Below are 19,649 nucleotides of genomic sequence, written 5' to 3'. Positions count from 1 at the left end.
AATGTTGTTGGTTATTTGTTACTGATATTTAAACCAAAAGTAAACCTTCAACAAAACAGAAAATTCAATATGTAGGTTTATTTAAAGTTGTATCTAATTTTCTTTTGTATATCTTTTTAAAGTTCATTTTACATTTGTAGTGAAAGCTAAACTGTTGCATCAGCAAGAAAAGCAATAAGTAAAAATGACAATCTATTTTTTGTAGCTGTGAGTTATGCCTCATGTTTGGCATTAGAGCTAGGCATTACCATTTTATCACTGATGTGGAAGTTTCAAAACTGCATAAAAACAGGAAGGCTGGAGAACAAGAAAAATAGGTTAAGGATCAGTAAATTTTAATTAGAAATACAGGTATGTCATTCAAAGCAATAAAGTACAGCACACATGTGTCACCAGACTAACTGTGTCAACAGCCACATGCTGGTTACAACAGTGACAAACTCCTACAAGTGCTCATGTTAAATCATTTTCAAACATAAAATTAAATACCAATTTTTTTCAAAAATTATACATATGATTATTTCCCCTATTCATGTATTTACATTTTTATATTAAACTTTATTTTACATTCCATTTTTCAACATGGTGACCAAAGCCTTCGAATGCAGCAACACTCTAGACAAGCTTGAGACACTGCGTGTTAAAACTGTCTCCTTCTCTGCAAGCCACCGATTCCAGCAGAGCCTGCTTCTTCTGCATGCTGCGGGATGACTCCAGCTCATACATGGTGGTCAGGTTAAACAGAACGCTCTCATGGAGGTAGTGAGCGGGATCCTGCTGCACTAATCCCTCCAATTGCTTCAGGGAGTCCTTTAATTTGCCCAAATACAGCAGGCAGACTGCAGCGTTGTTGTGAGCCTACAAACAAGAAATAGAGCGAAACGTTACAGATTTTTTTCCCCATCGTTTGAAAGTGTCTATTCTGTTATGCCTTTTGTTGTTCGGCACCTGAAAATGCAAGTGTACAATATTTACTTGAAATATTACATTGAAATTCTCCACCTCTGTTCACCGTATTGACTGCGGGGGGAAAAAAGCAGAGGGTCTGTGTCACACAGCAGGGGAGTTCTGTGCAGCAGTGAGCACAGACTGAATGCATACAGGGGAAGCATCTTCATTATGAAACGGCAATACGCTAATACATTCATTAGGATGTTATCTGGAACACTTGGCTTTTTGATTCCAAAAACCTCTTCTACCGTGACAGTATATAAATGCATATATAAAAGGCACAGTAAGAACTCCAGGTGTGAAACTGCCAAGAGCTTATTCCAAACTTCCCATAACCATTTTTTTCACTGCTTGACATCACTCCATTTCTGCGGTTTACCTTGTCACACAACGGAAATACTTCTATAAGATGTTTCTTTCACAATAAAGACTTTGCAGTATTCATTCTTATGCAAAGACTGGAGCACAGTGCCTTCCCTATAAGCCCTTTAAAGTGAAGCTGCAAAAGCTCTCCCACAGGATTCTGCTTTAAAAAAACACCATTAAAACCCAAAATTCTGTATCAAGGTAAAAATATGTTGAAATAGGACAGACGGTAATTCTGAATGTATCAATTATAGGATATACTTAAAAGGTATTGTCACTACTCCAAGAAACTTTAAAACATACATCTGCCATATAAGTTACATATGACTTCATATTCTATCACAGTACTTTTTATCATTCTGAACCTCATCTCTGAATGACTTATAAATATGCAAACTCGTCTTAACCAAAGGGTGCTTCAAGCTTCCTTGCAGAACTATCCATGATATATCATTGACTGATCTGCAGCTGCAGAAAGTGATTGGTTGCTAATAAGAAACCTGGTCCTCAAAGACTAATAAAGATTGATTTATGATTCTGTTTATCCATGCAGTTAAATTAAGTTAAAATAAATAGGTCTTTATTATGGTGCAATGAGATAGGCATGCAGTAATCTGCTCTGTTTATCGCAGCTTGTTTCCTTTATTGGGAATATCCATTTGCTTGCACAGAAACCAAATAATCTCTTTGTCATTTAATCTACGTAAAGAGATGGAGATTGATGGGAATGCATGCTTTACAGGAAGGAACAATTTTAATAGCCAGCGAGAAGAAGATTTTTTTTTACTACCACTTGATTTCTCTACTGCCAAAACAAATCTTGCAACATAGGTGTCACTACACAGCCCATGGAAGTGCAGAACATAATAATACTGTATATTCGCTGTTTCAATTGTGTTAGAATTTAAGGACGTAGAGAAGGCCTCAATTGCCACCAGTCACTTGCTATTGTACTAAAGCTTGACATCAGAATCAGTGATGAGTCACTGATGCATAGTGTTGGCAGCAAGTCTTCCATACTCTAGATACGATTTGTGTATTTCCAGATCATTCAAACGTCAGCATCATGATGTGATGGGCCCTGGGTTCAATTCCGAACCTGGGCTGTTGTCTGCATGGAGTTTTCTGTGTCCTTCACATGTTCGCGTGGGTTTTTTCTAGGTGCTCCGGTTTCCGCACACAGTCTAAAAACATACTGGTAGGTTAACTGGCTTCTGGGAAAACTGCTCCTGGAGTGAATGTGTGCATGTTTGTGTGTGTGTGCTGAACTGGAAGAAGGGTTTAGAAATGGATGGATGGAATATACTGTAGCTCATAGGATAGCACCGTCTAGCACAGACTTTAGGTGTGTTTATAAAACGTTGGTAGCCAAGGTCCGAAAAAGCAAAATAAAAGAGAATGAATACGCACCACAGGATTTTTTGGGTCAATTCTGAGAACCTCTGAAAATGATTTGTGTGCTTCTCCATAGTTATTCTGACTTAAGTACACAAATGCCCTGAAACAGAAAAACAACCATCTACGCTTAAGGGTAAATATAAAACATTCATAAACTAATATATTAATACCTGGATATTTTAAAATTGATTTTTGTAAAAATAAACATCATTAAGAACTTTAAAACGGCAGCTGTACCAGGACCGAATTCAATAACAACTGGAGGGCCCTTAAGCATTTTGTTCATTTCTCCCGCTCTTTATTTTTTTAATATAGTAATATAAAATAACTACTAAACTGTGTCCTTAATTAGAGGCTAAAAGACCATAATTTAAATACTGCACTTTATACTAGTGCAGCCAGCCTCATGTAAAAAAGTTATCAGTCAACAACTGTACAGTCCTCACATAACAGACTCCTACATGTTGCTTAAGACAAAGGGCAATCCAGAACAAAGTTTGGTAGCTATAGGAAGATTTCACTTGGAAGGATACATGCAAATTGTGAATTGGTTACAATTTAAAGTACAGAATGTCAAGAACTAATGTTCTGACAGCCTCTCCAGATGTCTACACTACATAATTTTCAACACTGAAATGAACACACAGTCAAGGTGACAGACATACAACGGCATACATTACCTGTTCATTAAAACGAAAGTATTTTGGCTGGGGTCATCACCTTTCATTTTGAAAATGTTTTCAACATCTTGGAAATAGGTCTCGGCTGTTTTAATATCTCCTATCTAAAACACAAAAAAAATGTTAAAAAGCACATCAATGTACAAAGCAATGGTGTGTAAGAAAATACTATAAATCAAGATAAAATAATGTCCATCAAGCATATAGAAAGATTACGTTTTCATACTAAGATAATTATACAGATGTTTAACACTTGGCGAGAATCATCTGAGCACCTGAATTTGTCTACTCACTTGACTTCATGTTCAAATAACTCTATTATCAGAGGAGACTAGATTTAGGCGCTTTTCATGGGCCTTTTCAATGTGCTGAATGCACATCTGAAGTATAGCTAGTCTGGCGTATGTCTGTGATTCTGCCAATCCTAAGATTCTATTTTACAGGGAAAAAAATCATTTGTGCACCTCACCTATTGTTGGAATATTTTTGTGCTTGTAAACACTTTAGGGTTGTTTTGTATACTGTGCTGCAGAAAACCTGAGGTAAGGTATAACACACAATATCTTAAAATGAAATAACAGTGCCCTGCACCTCATATGTATATGTCAATATACTGTATAAGAGCTGTTGTTTTTTGGCAGTAAAATACATTTATACATAAAATATTGACGATTGAAGTATCAATGCAATACTGATCATGTCCAAAATGAATGTTCCGCTAATTAACACAGAAGAGGAGTGGTTTTAAATATTTTACTCTGGTTCATACCTTCTTGAGTTTACCATGCATACAATCAACTGCAATATATAATTTAAGGGATACAAAAAAATGTATAAAATATAAAGACAAAAACGAACATTACATTCTTTGAATTAATTTGATTACTGAAATCATATTAATAATTTTTTTCTTAAGCAAATTATAGCCTACACAGAGGCCAAGTAGTCATTTTAACTTCAACCCACCTGAAGGAATATTCTGCCAATCCCACTTAACAGCTGAGGTTTCTGCTCTGGCTCATACTGTATGATTGAGTGGTACATATCCACTGCCAGCACATAATCCTATGGGAGTAGACAACACAGTAGAATTATACTCCAGGCAACAAGAACACATAAAAACTGACCATGCATTTCATTCCTCAAATCTAATCAAATACCTGTTTGGAAGCACACAAAATACAGCATTCAAATAATGTTGACGTGGTACAGTTACACATTAAACAGAAAAATATAAAAGGTAGAGGATCAAACTGATTAACAGCGCATTTAGAGTACATAAAGGATGAATGAAGGACAAGAAAGGTTAATGAACTCCTGGGCTCTCGCTTTTTCAAACATACTTTTAGGTGTGTAGTAAACATCTTTCCTGTCTTGTCAAACTAAGACTTCAACATCACTGGTGCAGGGTATTAATAACACAAATATATATGTATAAATATATTGTATAGTACACTGTTAATGTATTCTCATACATACAATTATTTTATTCCTGAAATACCATATTGCTTTTAAAATATAGTTTTAGTGACGGCAGATTTGTTTTTATTTACAAAAATATCAAATAATTGTTATACATTTTATGGTAAAAAAAAACTATTCTAGCAAGCAAATTGTTTCATTATTATTTATTTTTAAGCGTCTCCTCCTTTTGATATAATTATTTATTGCTATTAAATCCATCCGTCCATCCATTTTCACTCCGCTATTCCCGGTGAGGGTCGCAGTTGCAGCAGGCTGAGTAGATCAGCCCAGACTTCCCTGTCCCCAGCAACAGACTCCAGCTCCTCCTGGGGGATCCCCAGGTGCTCCCAAGCCAGACGAGAGATATAATCCCTGCAGCGTGTCCAGGGTCTGCCACGGGGTCTCCGCCCAGTGGGACGTGCCCTGAACAGCTCCAGCAGAAGCCGACCGGGGGGCATCCTTATAAGATGCCCAAACCACCTCAACTGGCTCCTCTCGAACTGGAGGAGCAGCAACTAACCTTTAGCTGCTATTTCCATGGCCATTTTTTGTATGATTTCCAGGGTGAATCATTGTTTTTCTTCTTCTATCTGACTTCCTTTTAGTGTTCATCAGTAAAGCATGCTATTGCAAGATTTAGAGCCACCTTTGTTTCACCTTACGCACAAGACTTTTTTCTCAAAACACCGTGCGATTTCCTCCTACTGTACTGTGGTAGTTTTTTTGGAAAGAAGTCCTGTCTGGGTGGCCTCAGACCAAAGAAAGTTGTTAGAAAAACATTTTGTTTTACAAATGGCTGAAAAGCCTGCCTGCGTTTTTAAATGATGTTAAATTAAATTATTCAAACAGGTTTTCAGTTTTATTACAGTTTCATTTTTAGATTTTTAGCAGATATGTGGTATTTGGGGATTGTATTTACTTCTGAAAGGTGTTTTCTTCTGGTCATTGGGTTATTGTTATCAAACCTATTATTATGAACATATTTTTGCTGAATTATTGAAGTCGAATAATAATAATCTTACTCCCTCTAATTCACAGACTTTTCACCATAGCCCTCACAAAAAACAACAGGATTTTACAAATCAGATAACTCACAAAGTAAAACAGATCTCTGTCTCAAATAATAAAGAGTGCTTTGCAAAAATATTTAGATCCTTGCACAATTTTCACATTGTTTCTTTAAAGGAGAACTGCATTCCCAATTTCTCAGACAGGTTATTCAATCTTGGTAAGAAATTAAATGTCAATACCACAAAATGTTATAAATTCCAAATTAAGCAGAAAATCAGGACAACTGAGCCATGAAATTAAGTACAAAATCAAGACAAGAAAGGACAAAAAACACAAAATTTGTGAAATGGTTGGCCATGTGGCCACATGGTGGCCATGTTGTCACAAAACAGTGGTCTTGTCACGGGCAAGAGTGAGAGATTTTACAAACTGCTATGTGAAGTGACCCTTACTGCTCACTAGTCACTGTAATGACTAATGTAATGGGATGTACAAGTGAATATGTACAGGTTGTGCAGGAGACATTTCACCACAGAAATGTTCCCATGTGATCTACAGTACACGAAGAGTTAACAAGTAGTGTTTTTCTGCATAACTGTCTCAAAGCTGAGAGCAATATTTCTATTGGATTAAGAGAGATGTATTCATAAGCCTGCTCCTTTACAATGTAATAGGGCCTCTTCACATCACCTGAAATGTTGATTCGTGCTGAACTGCAGACAATGACGGCACTATGGCGCTGTACATAACTGGAAATTATGTCTAGTTTTTGAAGTAAATTGGAGGTTTAATACGTTACTGTGTACATTTGACTTACATTGTGGTTTGAAATGCAATCATCAATGCCAGTTCTTTCTAACCCCAAAATATAAAAATAGCATTGCAGTTCCCCTTTAAAGCTTGCAGTCACAACATGTTGAAACAACAATTAATATTTGTTATTTACACAATGTCCTCCACACATTCAAAGCAAAAAAACAAAAAGAAGCAAACAGATAATTAACATGAAGAAAAATGGAAAAGTCATGATAGCAGAAGTATTCAATCCTTTTGCCAAATCTTTTTAAGTGCACAAATAGAGTGACCTCCATCTGTGGGCAATAATAGGAGTTCTCATATTTTTAGAATAAAAACACCTGTTTCTGTGCGGTTCCTTGGTCAGGTAGTACATTTCAAACAAAATGGGAACATAGAAGGGTCTCAATCCATTTGCAAGGTATGATATTGAGTATCAAAAGAAACCACTTATAACTGCAATAAATTTATAAACCTGTCATTTTCTTGATAACTTTTTGCAGCCGGCGGGGTGACATTTAATTGAACATATGATACTCAGTAACGCATAGACACTAGGTCTGTGGATGCTGTGTCTACTCAACCACCTCCGATATTTTAAACAGGTCCACTGCCAAAGAGTGAACTTAATAAACACTTCTGAAATACACTTAGAAGTTCAGAAAACAAATGAGCTACAGTATCTTCACTTGATCATTTCTGATACAAATGGAAATGATCCTGTGATGAGAATAATGGTGGCAATGCCTGTGCCAGATAATTAATATGGAGCAAAACCTAAGAAAAGCGAGACATTTCAGCCTTCACATGGTCATCCTAAATGATGAGAAAGGCAAGGCTTTTCACAGAAAAATGTTAAAATGCAAGAGGTTGAGGTTTATAAAATTCACTACAGGGGTGGAATCTGTCAAGTTTGGCGGATGACATCATGGGATTGAAAAGCTTTCTGCTAAATCATGAACATGCAGAATTTGCTTGTAATTAGTTCTGCTAAGAAAAACAAATTCCATTCCATGTGCTCTGTTTCACTGAGTATTGAACACGCTGTAAATAACTTCATCAGCAGGAATGCAAGGGTAAGAAACATCGTATTAGAGAAAATAGTAAAGCACAACCAAATGCTGAAGAATTTCTGTTACGGTTGGGTATGCTTTATTTACTGTATGTGTTACAATCTAAGATGGGCACTCCCATAATTTGGAAAAAATTGTACCTATGGACATAGATAAATTCTTTAAGTTGATTAATATCTGTGACCAATAGGGAATCTTCTGTGAAAGTCACAAGCTAGTAGTGTTGGAAGCAACAGAAACTGTTTATCTGTGATGCATGCATTACACCAGGTTGTGGTGTGTGGTGTATTCTATACCATTGCTCTTGTAAAGCCTGAACAATCATGTGCCCATTCACTGGCCTCTGAGCACTAGATGCCAACTTGTCTTATTCCATAAACGTAAAAGGGGCATTCAGGGCATAATTCTCCCATTTTGTCATCTCGCAAGAAAGCTGTTGTTGCACAAGAAACATGAAGACGTGTTCTGTCTTGCTGCAATATTTTCAGGTCAAGCAGAACCCACAGGAAGGGCAAGTGAAGTATCAGGTCTTGATCAATGTAGCGCCATGCGGTCAGGTTGCCATCAATCCCTACATGTCGAGTTCTGTAGTGACATGACACTCCTGCCCAGACTGGGACCTCCTCATTGACCTCAGTGAGGTGTCATGATTTGTGGTCACTCAGAATGTAGCTTCATTTTTTTGGGGTTGTAATGTTGTAACAGGTTCAAATTTGCTGTAAACTGACTTTGTCCAGACTCCAACATATTTATGAGACCAAGGCACAGTTCTTTATGCGAAGCATGGTTACTTTCAGCATTTGTGCTTACATGACATTTAAACTTACTCGAGTGGATCATGGTCAGTAATGAACGATCAATTAATCAGTGATGCAAAAACATTCTATCCACCTACAAAATGAACAGAGCTCTGTGTTTCTTCAGATGCTCACTAAATATTTTTATATGGTAACGACAGACTTGCATCATGACAAAACCTGCACCTCAGTTAATAAGCTATTTTCACTTCTATCGCCTATATCTTTTCTGGAAGATGGTTTAAGAGATTTCAAAGTTACCTTAGAAAAAAAAATCACCGGCATATCCCTGACCTCAGTAGTCAATTTAAGGCATGATGTGTAACCATTTTTTGCTCCGTTTAACAATTTTACTGAAATGATATTTGTCAATAGCACAATTTTATTTTACAGAAATCACCTTCATTGTAGTTTTTTCTCAGTTTTAACTGTCCAATTACACTTTATATAATGCATATGTGATGTGACTTAAAAATTATAAACATAAAATTGATTATAATTATTCTTAAATATTATTAATAATTATTAAAATTGTAATTTTTCAGAAGTCCTCATACAGTCGTTAATTGTACACGGCAGTATAAAATCTTGGGTGCTGGTTTCACACCAGAGACTCAATGAAAATCTTGCTCTTTTAACCCTATATGAGAGTTTTGTGTAGCGGATTTTACAAAATACAGATCAAGAAGCTTCTTGGGCGTCTCAGTAAAGGTCCTTGACCTAACGCAGTCTAATGAGTTCTATGACTAGGAACCCTCAGTTGGTTGAGTACTGCCTGGGCTATCTTGGCCCTCTACAGCATGTTGACCCTTGCTGCCACTGGGGCATTCATAGGCAAGCGGTAATGTCAGGGAGGGACTTGTGTCTCCTCCAATCAGTGCCGAACCTCTGGTATAGGAACATGCAGCCCGTGACATGTTAAAATATAAATGATTTGCAGGCGGGTGGTTCAGAGGAGACTGCCTATATTTCCTTATTCTAAACTGAGCCTGGATGATTGGATTGTAGCTTTGAATTAAGACATAAAATTTATGGGGACATTCTTGGGGACAATTTATGGGGACATTCTAAATGTATAGAAGAATACAGGTTTATAAAAACACAACTATGGCTTACAAGAGTAGGGCCTTTTTAAACAGCACAAGTTTAACACTTAAATTAATCCCATGCCTTCTGTGCATGATGTACAGTAAATTATGTCTAATCTGCGTAAGGGAAAAAAAAAGTGTAGAAATTTTCCGTAACCCATCCTTTGCCTAATTTGAGTCCAAAGATACAGTTCAGAGCAATACAATTTCTACATGCCTTTTGTGTTCAAATATAAACATATGTAAATGTAAATGCATAGTATGGTGAGAGATGTTTGTGTTCATTGTCAGCAGTAGATGGCAGTCCAGCTCATTGTATTGTTCCACACTACAGGTACATGGGATAAGCAATTCTGACTCCGACTTGCTCTCACCGAGTAAGACAAAGAAATATTCTGATTAGCTTAATTACCAAGGTTTATAAAGATATAAAGAATACATTTCCCAATGTTTCATCGTATATGCTCTGATCTTAGGATGGGATGCCAAAAAATAACATAAAACATTCCACAGTTCATGTCCATGTATAGGAATTTTGCAAGATACATGTATAAATGAACCCCAGAAAATTACTGAATAGTTCAACACTGAATATACCTAATGTGCTACCAGTTCCTATGCTCCTTCTGATAGAAGGTACTTCAAAAAATAACTTCCAAAACAAAATAATTTTCTTCTAAGCAAATGTAAAATATAAGTCATACATTGCAAGTACCAAGTTCTTTATACTAGCATGTCTGAAACAACAAGAGAAAAAAAAGACAACCCTTGTATATTTTAAAACACAGTGATCCAGAAATCAGACAATGTTAGCTCTGCAGAATTGTTATTCTGACCTCAAACACTCTGTGACCTTCAGTATACGTTTCACCTTGTCTTTAGCTTAGGCTGAACTCATTTGAACATCTAAACCCTGTGGCTGCTGGAGAAAAATACTAATGCTTTGCTCAAAAGCACTCTGTGGAGAGAGAACACCGGGATGGATTTAAGGCAGCTCTCATCAAACCTGGAGCGCTCGCATTGAAGTAGGGAGATGGAATGGCAGAGGAGATGGGAAAAGCTTCTTCAAATTTAATTTGACAAAAGTGCTGACTCATCTCTCCTGCAACGCATTCCCAAACAGATTAGCCCTTGATATCTCACTATCTTCCTCTTTTGCCTAATTAGATTCTTCTGCACTGAGCCTAAGCTAAGCTTCCCGAAGCCAAAGGGGCCTATACAGAGGAATATACGGTAGCTCTGCAGCTTACTGCCGCCCACGTACCTTCATCATTAGCAGACAGTTTGCCACGGAGTACATCACCCGGCACAGACGTGACCTCCACAGCTGAACAGAGGCTGCAGGAAACAAGAGCAGCTTGAGAGACTGTGCTGGTAAATTGCAGTCCTTTTTTCTAACCATCAATTATTGGTCTCAGAATAACAGAATTAAAGGGGGGAAAAAATCACACTTTCACTCATTAAGCCCCTGCTCATTTAGGAACTGTTAAGCCCTTTTCTGCTCCATTCTCATCCTATACTAAAAAGAATAGATGGACTTTAACAAAGGGAAGGACTTCTTCTTTTTTAAAGGGTAAGAGAGCATGAGGAGAGTTCAACAGCAGGAAAAGCTGAAAGTGGCTTGAAACAGCAATCAGACAAATGTGTAACTGAATGAACCATCAGAAAAAGATATTATTCTACAGCATCTCTTATGAAGACAGATAATTATATTTTCAAGAGTGATTTACATCAAGGTTTTATTGTGTTTCATCGTATCCATCTGAAACATATTTCAATTTTTTTTTAAAAAAGTATTTTTTAAAAGGAAAAGTTCACACAGAATAATTACGCTTAGAAGTGTTTAAGCTACCTGTCAGCATACAGTTACACATACATAAAAAATACATAAAGATTCAAAATAGATAAAGTACTGTCAGCTTTTACTGGGACAAGCTGTTGCAATAAGAATACAATCCTGCAGATTGTGAGAGAAGAGCTGTTCTGTAAAAGGCTGTCCTACTCTGAATTCACAGCAGCTTCTCTCATTTACAAGAATAATGACTCATAACTCCCCTGCTTCTAAGGAGAGAGTGGCACAGGAGGTCCATTCATTAGCCTTTCAAGCCTTTCACCCCTGGAGACCTGAGTCCAGATCCAGCTCAGGTCAAGAGTGAAAACCACTTGGTTTCAGGATAGTCTCCAGTGGACGTTTCCACATTACAAAACTAAAACACTAATTGTCATCAGACTCTCTTGAAGGAGGCATGAGGAGAGAAAAGAAGGAATTCTTTATCAATCCTTAAGTGGACTAGAAGAGCAGTGCAATGTTTTTGAGGTGCTATACCAGAGACAATTCGCAAAAAAAAAATCTTTCCATATATTGAAAAACCTAAACAGCTCACACTTCATTTGAGAAGAAAAAAATATTACATTTCCTTTGAAATACAAATTAACATGAAAGTACTTGCATTACTTTAATGTAATTAATATCTTAAATATTTTATTTCATATCATCTTGAGGTAAAATTGAGCTTGAAGGGTCTAATCCTATGGCTACCCACAATTGAATCTCACTGGATTTGTCTGTCCTGGCTTCGTGTCTTTAGGAGAAACATTAAAGACAAATTAACTCTCCACATTGGATGGATACCATTCCACTGATTCCAAAAAATACTAACCAACACGGGTAAATTAAAAAAATTATAGCAAACGTAATGTTGTCTTAACACATTAGATTTTGCAAATCTCAATATATTTGTAAATAGCTTGCCACACATTGCTGACCAATAAGCACTTCACAATCATGCCAGGAAAATGTATAGTTTAGAATAGCTGAGCAAGAGATTACATTTTCTGAATGTAATTTATAACATTTCATGTACAGTACAAGGAATTTACTCTGGGATAATTGGTGCTGCAAAAGCATTCAACATTTACCAAACACAAACAAGACAATAGACATTATTAAGACATGCACATACAACTAGCAATTCTGGTTAAGCAAAAAGAAGCCCTAGTAAAGTAACTGTTCAAATACTGGGTGGTTCTGGTTTAAATAGACTGGTAGCATCTTCGTGAGGGAGGTTTATGAAAAAGGTGGTAACCTGGGTGGGAGAGGTCATCAGCAATCTTTACTGCCTGCTTCTTTGCTCTGAAATTGTACAAATCATCAAAGGAGATGACAGCAGGCAGATGACAGTCAATGATCCTCTCCTTAGAGCAAACAACACACTGCAGTTTTCCTTTGGAGCGGGCAGACATGTTGTCAAACCAAACAGCTACAGAGGCAGTTAGAATGCTCTCAGTAATGGCTCTGTAAAACTGTATTAGAATTGCCCGAGACACCAAAGTTCTTTAGTTGGCACAAATAGTGCATTGTTACTTTCTTTGGGATACTGGTAATATTCATGGCCCATTTAAGGGTATTAGAGATCATAATTCCCAAAAATTTAAAGGACTCCTCCACACCAAGATCCAAATCATATCAGGGAGAGAGGTTTTGGAAAAATGTTTGGGGAAATCAACCACCATTTCCATTGTTTTATGGCTAGTAAACTTCTGGTGGCTGTTAGCACACCATGATACTAATCAACTCACCTCCCTCCTGCACACTGTCTCATTATCATTACTGACGAGACCTATTAGCGTGATGTAACCTGCAAACTTAGTTTGATGAAAAAGTCGCTGGAGGTGCAGTCGTTGGTGTATAGGGAACAGAGTAATGGGGAAGGCACACTTCCTTGAGGTATACCAGAGTTCACAAACAGACAGTCTAACAAATAAGGGCCTAGCTTCACCCGTTGCTTTATATCTATGAGAAGGTTGATGATAATCCCCTTGCAGATGGAACATTCACCGTAAGAATGTATGATCAAGAAGGTTCTGGAATGATAGTAGTAAATGCAGACCTAAAATCCACAAAACACATTTTTGCATATGTGCCCGAGGATTCCAGATGTTGTAAAATGCGGTGAAGGCCTCATCATACACTGACCTATTGCAACTATATGTAAACTTTAGAGGATCGAGATGTGAATATGTTATAGTTTTGAGATAAGGAAGTATCCAATGGTTGAAAGTCTTCAGTATGATGGAAGTAAGAGCAACTGGTCATAAAGCTCTGTTTATGGCGAAATCTCTTGGATTTAGAAAGCAAAGAAACGAACCAAGGCTTTTGTACCACATATTTTCCACTGTATAATTACATTAAATTATCTTTTTAAAGAAGCCAGTATATTAGCTTCAACAATATGACTTGTTAGAGAACCCCACAATTCGTTGTGTAAAAATCCCTTCCTTGTGTTCACACTTCCCCATAGTTTCCACCTGTGTGGAAACTTTTGTTTAACTGTTCATCCTACAGAAATCCATAGTATTAATTTTATCAATGCCTTAATAGGATTTTAAATCCTTGAATGATGTCCCCTCACTGTGTTTGTTGAGAAGATTCAATCCCATTGACCTGTCAGTCTAGAAAGGACATTCCTTTGAGTCCAGGACTGTATCTGGTCATCGTTCTTTAGTCTAATTTCAAAGAAGCAATCGTGGTCAAAAGGGCATACAATATTCTAAGTGAGGTCTTAATAGTACATTGTATGATTTAAATGTAACAACTTTATTTAAATTCTACACTTCTAACTATATATCTGAACATTTTCTTTGCTTTTTTATTTTTTGTTGCATTACTCAGAGAAGGAAAATTATATGTCAACAAAAAGGCTTAGGCTTTTGTATACAGAACTTAAGCTTGCATCTTATATTTGTAGTGTAGGTTTTCTCTGACTCCATTTAACACTATGCATTTTACTACATTAAAAGTCAGACATTTCCCCTTCTGGGTTCTGTGTACAATAAGTCTTCTGAATTTAGTTTGCTACTCCTACACTGATCATCTGTGCACTTCACTAGTATACACTAATCCCTTGCTAATCATTAGTGACATTCATTAGTTTAATAATAATGAATAAATTAACAAACTGAAATGGCTCCTAAGTGTATGTGAAAGGACAAAGTGTCCAGAGTCGCTAAGTGATCTAGATCCTTGATGAGCTTAGAAAAAAAAACGGAAGTGCTTGATAAGTTGTGTGAAAGACCCAGTAATAGTGTTGTTGTTTGGTGTAAATGAATCTACAATTTGTACAATAAGGAAACGTAAGAAAGCTATCTGGGTGAGTGTAAAGGCAATGTCGCTTAAGGTCTTGTACAAGCCAAGTGTCCCAATCTACATGGGAGTCATCACATCAATAAAGTAAGAATTATGTCAGAAACTCATTTAAAAACTTCACCATGTTATTTCCAAAATGTACTGTTTTTCTTTACTCTTATGTTATTGCTCTACTCTAAAATAGGCGAACCTCAGTTTTACCCATAAGATCTGAAATTTACCAATTGCAAATTTACCTACCGCTAGAGTTCTCATGGACGCGACTCTCGCGATTTGCGAGGGATTGCTGTACTGACTGTACTATAATCCTTATTATCCACATCGATTAGGAAGAGCAGTGGCAGTCTACAAATCACATCAGATCAATCGAAGTTTATTTATTTATCAAGTGCACAACAATACGGCGTGCAGCAGTAGTTGCTGGCAATGAAATGTCTTTTGATCAATTTGAGCATTCACCCATTACCTGTTTTCGATTAACCAATTTACAACACATATACATGCACTACCCCAGACACCAATTGTATTGAATTTAATATTGAATCTTTTGTGAAAAGCATTATCATAAAGTAAAGAAATATACAACAGTTAAAATATTACCCACCTTGCCTGTTCTCTTGCATTATGTTAATCATACTTCCATCTTCAGCTAAACCTTTTTCCAAATTATCCAAAATCTGTTGGAAACAAAAAAAGTTTTGAACATGCTTCAGCATCATCTATCATATCCAATAAGTGGTTAACTGATGTTTCTCCATCTAAAAACACCAATTATGTTTTCCCTTAAGAATTTTATAATAAGAAATAACCAACTGGTGTTACTACAGTATAACCAAATATAACACTGTAGTCTTTGCATCTGCCTCTATGATGTTGTGATGCTATGCACAACATTTCACACTTGAACAACTCTCACATTTACCGAAGAATGAGCACAGCTTTCACTCAGAAACTAGGCATCTCCTGCTCATTGCACACCATCCAGCCACCAGCAGGAATACAGGTTACACTTAGCTACAACCAGCATTAACTTCATTTCCAGGCTACAGGTTTTCTCCTACACTTCAGGAGTTCTGATGATTTATCTGTTTTAAACAACACATTCAATTTCTACTGTTATAACCACATGTATTGCCAGAAAAACAGTTTTGCATGATGTGGACTTCTCAGTGTGGTGAACCAGTTCAATTATTTAACCTTCAGTCTGTTCATCACAACTAGTTTCCATATTTGCTTCTTGTGGTACAGTAGGATCTCGATAATAGCCAAATTCACGTATAACCAAGTGCGCCCCTATACCATCACATATTGAACTACATCATATAAATTGACATACTGTAAAGACGTACTGACATACTGAAAAGACATACTGTTTGTAACCCTCCCTTACATGATAAGGACGAATGCATTGGCTTTAATGAAAATAACATTTATCAACAAAAACAAACAAGAGTAATCACAAACTTATAGTAATAAGCTAAAATGAACAATGTGATTCCCTCCTCTGTGTCCAGCCTGCGCTGTCTCCTCCTGCTTCTGGGATTATCACACTGCACAGTAAACAAATGGACAGTAAAACTGTGAGATAGCCTGTAAAGTCTTCTCCAACCTGTTATTTCCCACACCTCTGACACAGACCCGGGAGTGTTTGTTACAATACAAGAACAAGGCCACATTGACATGAAGATGCCGCAAAGTGGGTGGATGGGCTGGTAGCAGGGAGAGGCTCACTCATTAGCTATATTCGTTTCACGAAATGATCTTTCACGAATGAAAGTTGAGATTAACAGCCTTCAGCTTGGTTTCATCCTGCTCTGCTCTTCTTCTTTCCAAGACCCCATTGGCCAGACCACATGGTGGAAAAGCAAATGTGAAATTTACAGATGTCAAGAGACCCTATAGTGTTGTATAAGCTTTCCACTATAACTAAAAGTCATGTCCCATTCAAACAACAAAATTTAAATTGACAATTATCTAAAATATCAATGTAAATCTTCCATGACAGGAATTTAACGTATTTATAAAGCTGTGAAGGGTAAGGCTTAGTGCATCACCTGACATGCTATATCATCTTTGCATATGAAAATCAGTCAGATTCAGTGCATGGGTGCATTGGGGTGTAAGGGATTCTCACTCATGTTAATAAAATTGAATTCTGGCTAATGACTCACCATCAGACAAATTACTTTCATACTGTGCAGACGGTCAAGAGATTCTTGAGGCTTCCCAGTGTACTGTGGAAGTTCTGCATGCAAGACACGCATTGAAAATGGAACCATTGAACCTGAAACACACACAAAGGAAAAAACAAGTAGTTTCTCAGTTAGAACTGATGGAAAATTGTGCAGCTATTTGTCTTAAAAGTATTCCCTTGTCTTACTGAAATTAGTTATCTGGACACCTCTGGAAGAACTTCAAACTGAAGCTGCTGCTGAACATAACTTATAAACAAGAGGAGGTCATTCAGCCCATCTAGCCTTTGGGGTTTTTAAGTAGCTAATAAATCCAAAGATCTCATCTAGCTCTTTCCTGAAGAAACCCAGGGTACCAGTTTCAACACCATGATTGGGCAACTAGTTAGATATTCCCACAATCCTTTGTCTCTGGTTTGTTTTTCCATGTTGATTCTGAAAACATTCACAGAATTAATCAGAATTAATGCTGTTGAGAACATAAATACTTGAATCAGGCCTGCCCATAGTCTTCGTTGTTTAAGACTAAAAAATTCAGTTCTTTAGCCAGAAAATGGAGGACATTCCTTTGAGTTCAGGAATATATCTGGTTTCTCTTTTTTGGATTGATTCCGGGGCAGCAATATATTTTTTGCATCATGGTGACAAAAAGTGTTAAGCAATATTCAGAAATGAGGTCTTACAGGCCCCTTGCACCATTTTAACATCATATCCCTCAATTTAAATTCTGTACATTTACTATATATACAGTCAAAGCAATGTCAAGATGCCAATTGTTTGCTTTACAAACTGATTAAATGAATATAAGTAAAAAGTCAAGTTTAAAATAAGGAATAAATTTGGATACATTTTTCTTAGGAAGTAAATTAAGTAGTCTCGATGTTAAATTGATTATGATCATGTACTTGTATATAATTTTGGGGAGAACTACAGCTATATACAGTATCTGCAGGTCTTATTTTTTTAAAATGAATCAACAGAAACGGAAGTCTATACTTTATATAAGTGGACTGCTGTACTCACAGGTAAAAACAGACATTTTTGATCAGGAGACATGCTTGCTGGAACACTGATCCTTAGAAGTGTATTTTAAAAATGCAAACCATATTTATTTTAAAAGGTGTGGATTAAAGGTACAGAGGGAGCCTTACACCAGCTACACAAACAAAGGCAGACACACATCCTCCTAGACAGGAAAAAACATATTTGAATAATAGTAGAAAGCAGAATAAATTTATTACAAAATACTATATATTCAATTTGTTGGTTCTGCGTCCTTCCCACTGCATGTGTCACTTGAGCAATGCCTAACTAGAGTAATGACTATACTAATAAACCCAGCTGGATAATTGACAAGCTGGATAATTAACACTCTCTAAATGTACATGAACAATTAAAACCACTGCACGTATATAAAACACAACAAAGAAGTTAAAACCTTCATCGATTAGAAATTTGCTTAAAAGAAAAAAAATGGTTTTATTTGATTTATTGCTATCTTAAATGTTGACTTTCAAGTAGCATTTTCGCCTTTCCAGATCCACACTAGGGTAAATTTGTAATGTCTTAAAAGTTAATTGTTTTTAAAATGAGCAATTTCAATGAATTCTGTTAGAAGTCCAGCTCAAAGCCATGCTGACTTTCCAACTTGTTTCACATTTAAACACCAACATAGAATTCTAATATTCATAGTGCATTCCCTCTTTTGCAGAGACAAATGACCATAAATGTGGTGTGCGCAATGACAAATATGCTGTATTATTTCTTTTAATATGAGCAATTATTTTATTCTTAAAATAAAATCTTTCAGCTGCACGTATTTCTACATGTTCTCATATATATTAGTCATGCCAGTGTTATCAATGAGAATCTGTTCCTAGCAGATAAAAGATTTTGACTGTACACAAACAAACAAAACAATACTCTAATTTCAAAATGTATATAACTTTAAAAAATGTATCATGGAAGAAAACAACAAAGCAAAAGACACACATTTTGAAATCCTACTAAATCTGCATATTCTGCCAGCATTTTCTTCTTCGCACAAGGAATTCAACTAAACTGAAATACTGCACTGATTTGCATGAAGACTGCACCTTGCATAGCTGAAACCTGACATTAAGTGCTGAGTACTGGTAGCTTGTGACTTCCAGTACAAACTGTTAGACAGCAACAAGAGGAGATCCCTAAAAACTTTCTTAAATCCTATCCTTAATGGGCTACTTTTGATACACTTTCAAAACAATACAGGTTACTCTATCCTCACCTCGTCGTCCTGGATACACATTTGGATAGTATTCATAGTACAGGTCTGGCTGGTCCAGGTTACCGAAAGGCTCAAACTCCATCTCGGCATTATGGAAAAGGCTTAGCTTCGTCAGCAATGCTAGTCGCACAAACCAAAGCTGCAAAACAAGAGAGGAGAGTTTCCAGCTGTTTCTTACCAAACATTGTATGATTGCCGAGAACACACATTTGTCAATTGGTTCAATACCTGTAAAGAGATTGAAACTTAGACTCTGCTTTCTATAAGATGCTAACAAGTACGTTGTTTTGTTGTCCTATAGCAAGTGGAATTTTGATCTGCAATGGTATGAACCATGTCACACAGTTTTTACACCATGTTGATTATCAAACTTGTATAGAAATGAACTGTTTTCCCTTAATGGCACTGCTTCATGGCTGACA

At 36.6% G+C, this 19,649-nt stretch overlaps 1 protein-coding gene across 3 annotated transcripts in view; it reads right to left on the bottom strand.

Annotated features, from left to right (window-relative positions):
- Positions 1 to 316: 316 nt before the first annotated feature.
- Positions 317 to 19,649, bottom strand: part of trappc12 (trafficking protein particle complex subunit 12) — a 35,530-nt gene continuing 16,197 nt past the window's right edge. For 2 of the 3 annotated variants that reach the window (XM_088930124.1, XM_088930133.1), the window contains exons 5-12: positions 19,228 to 19,366; positions 16,941 to 17,053; positions 15,374 to 15,446; positions 10,888 to 10,961; positions 4,362 to 4,460; positions 3,396 to 3,499; positions 2,728 to 2,815; positions 317 to 858 (exon numbers count right to left, since the gene is read on the bottom strand). In XM_088930124.1, coding sequence (XP_088786250.1) covers positions 616 to 858; positions 2,728 to 2,815; positions 3,396 to 3,499; positions 4,362 to 4,460; positions 10,888 to 10,961; positions 15,374 to 15,446; positions 16,941 to 17,053; positions 19,228 to 19,366 — 933 coding nt within the window. In that variant the 3' untranslated portion in view covers positions 317 to 615. Of the gene's footprint in view, positions 859 to 2,727; positions 2,837 to 3,395; positions 3,500 to 4,361; positions 4,461 to 10,887; positions 10,962 to 15,373; positions 15,447 to 16,940; positions 17,054 to 19,227; positions 19,367 to 19,649 lie in introns of all 3 variants that reach the window. The other variant, XM_088930116.1, reaches the window with a different exon arrangement.

This window comes from Atractosteus spatula, chromosome 2 (genome assembly GCF_055471065.1).
Source record: "Atractosteus spatula isolate fAtrSpa1 chromosome 2, fAtrSpa1.hap1, whole genome shotgun sequence".
Lineage (NCBI taxonomy): Eukaryota > Metazoa > Chordata > Actinopteri > Semionotiformes > Lepisosteidae > Atractosteus > Atractosteus spatula.
Note: the sequence above shows the minus strand (reverse complement) of the source record. Positions and strands in the feature narration are given on the sequence as shown.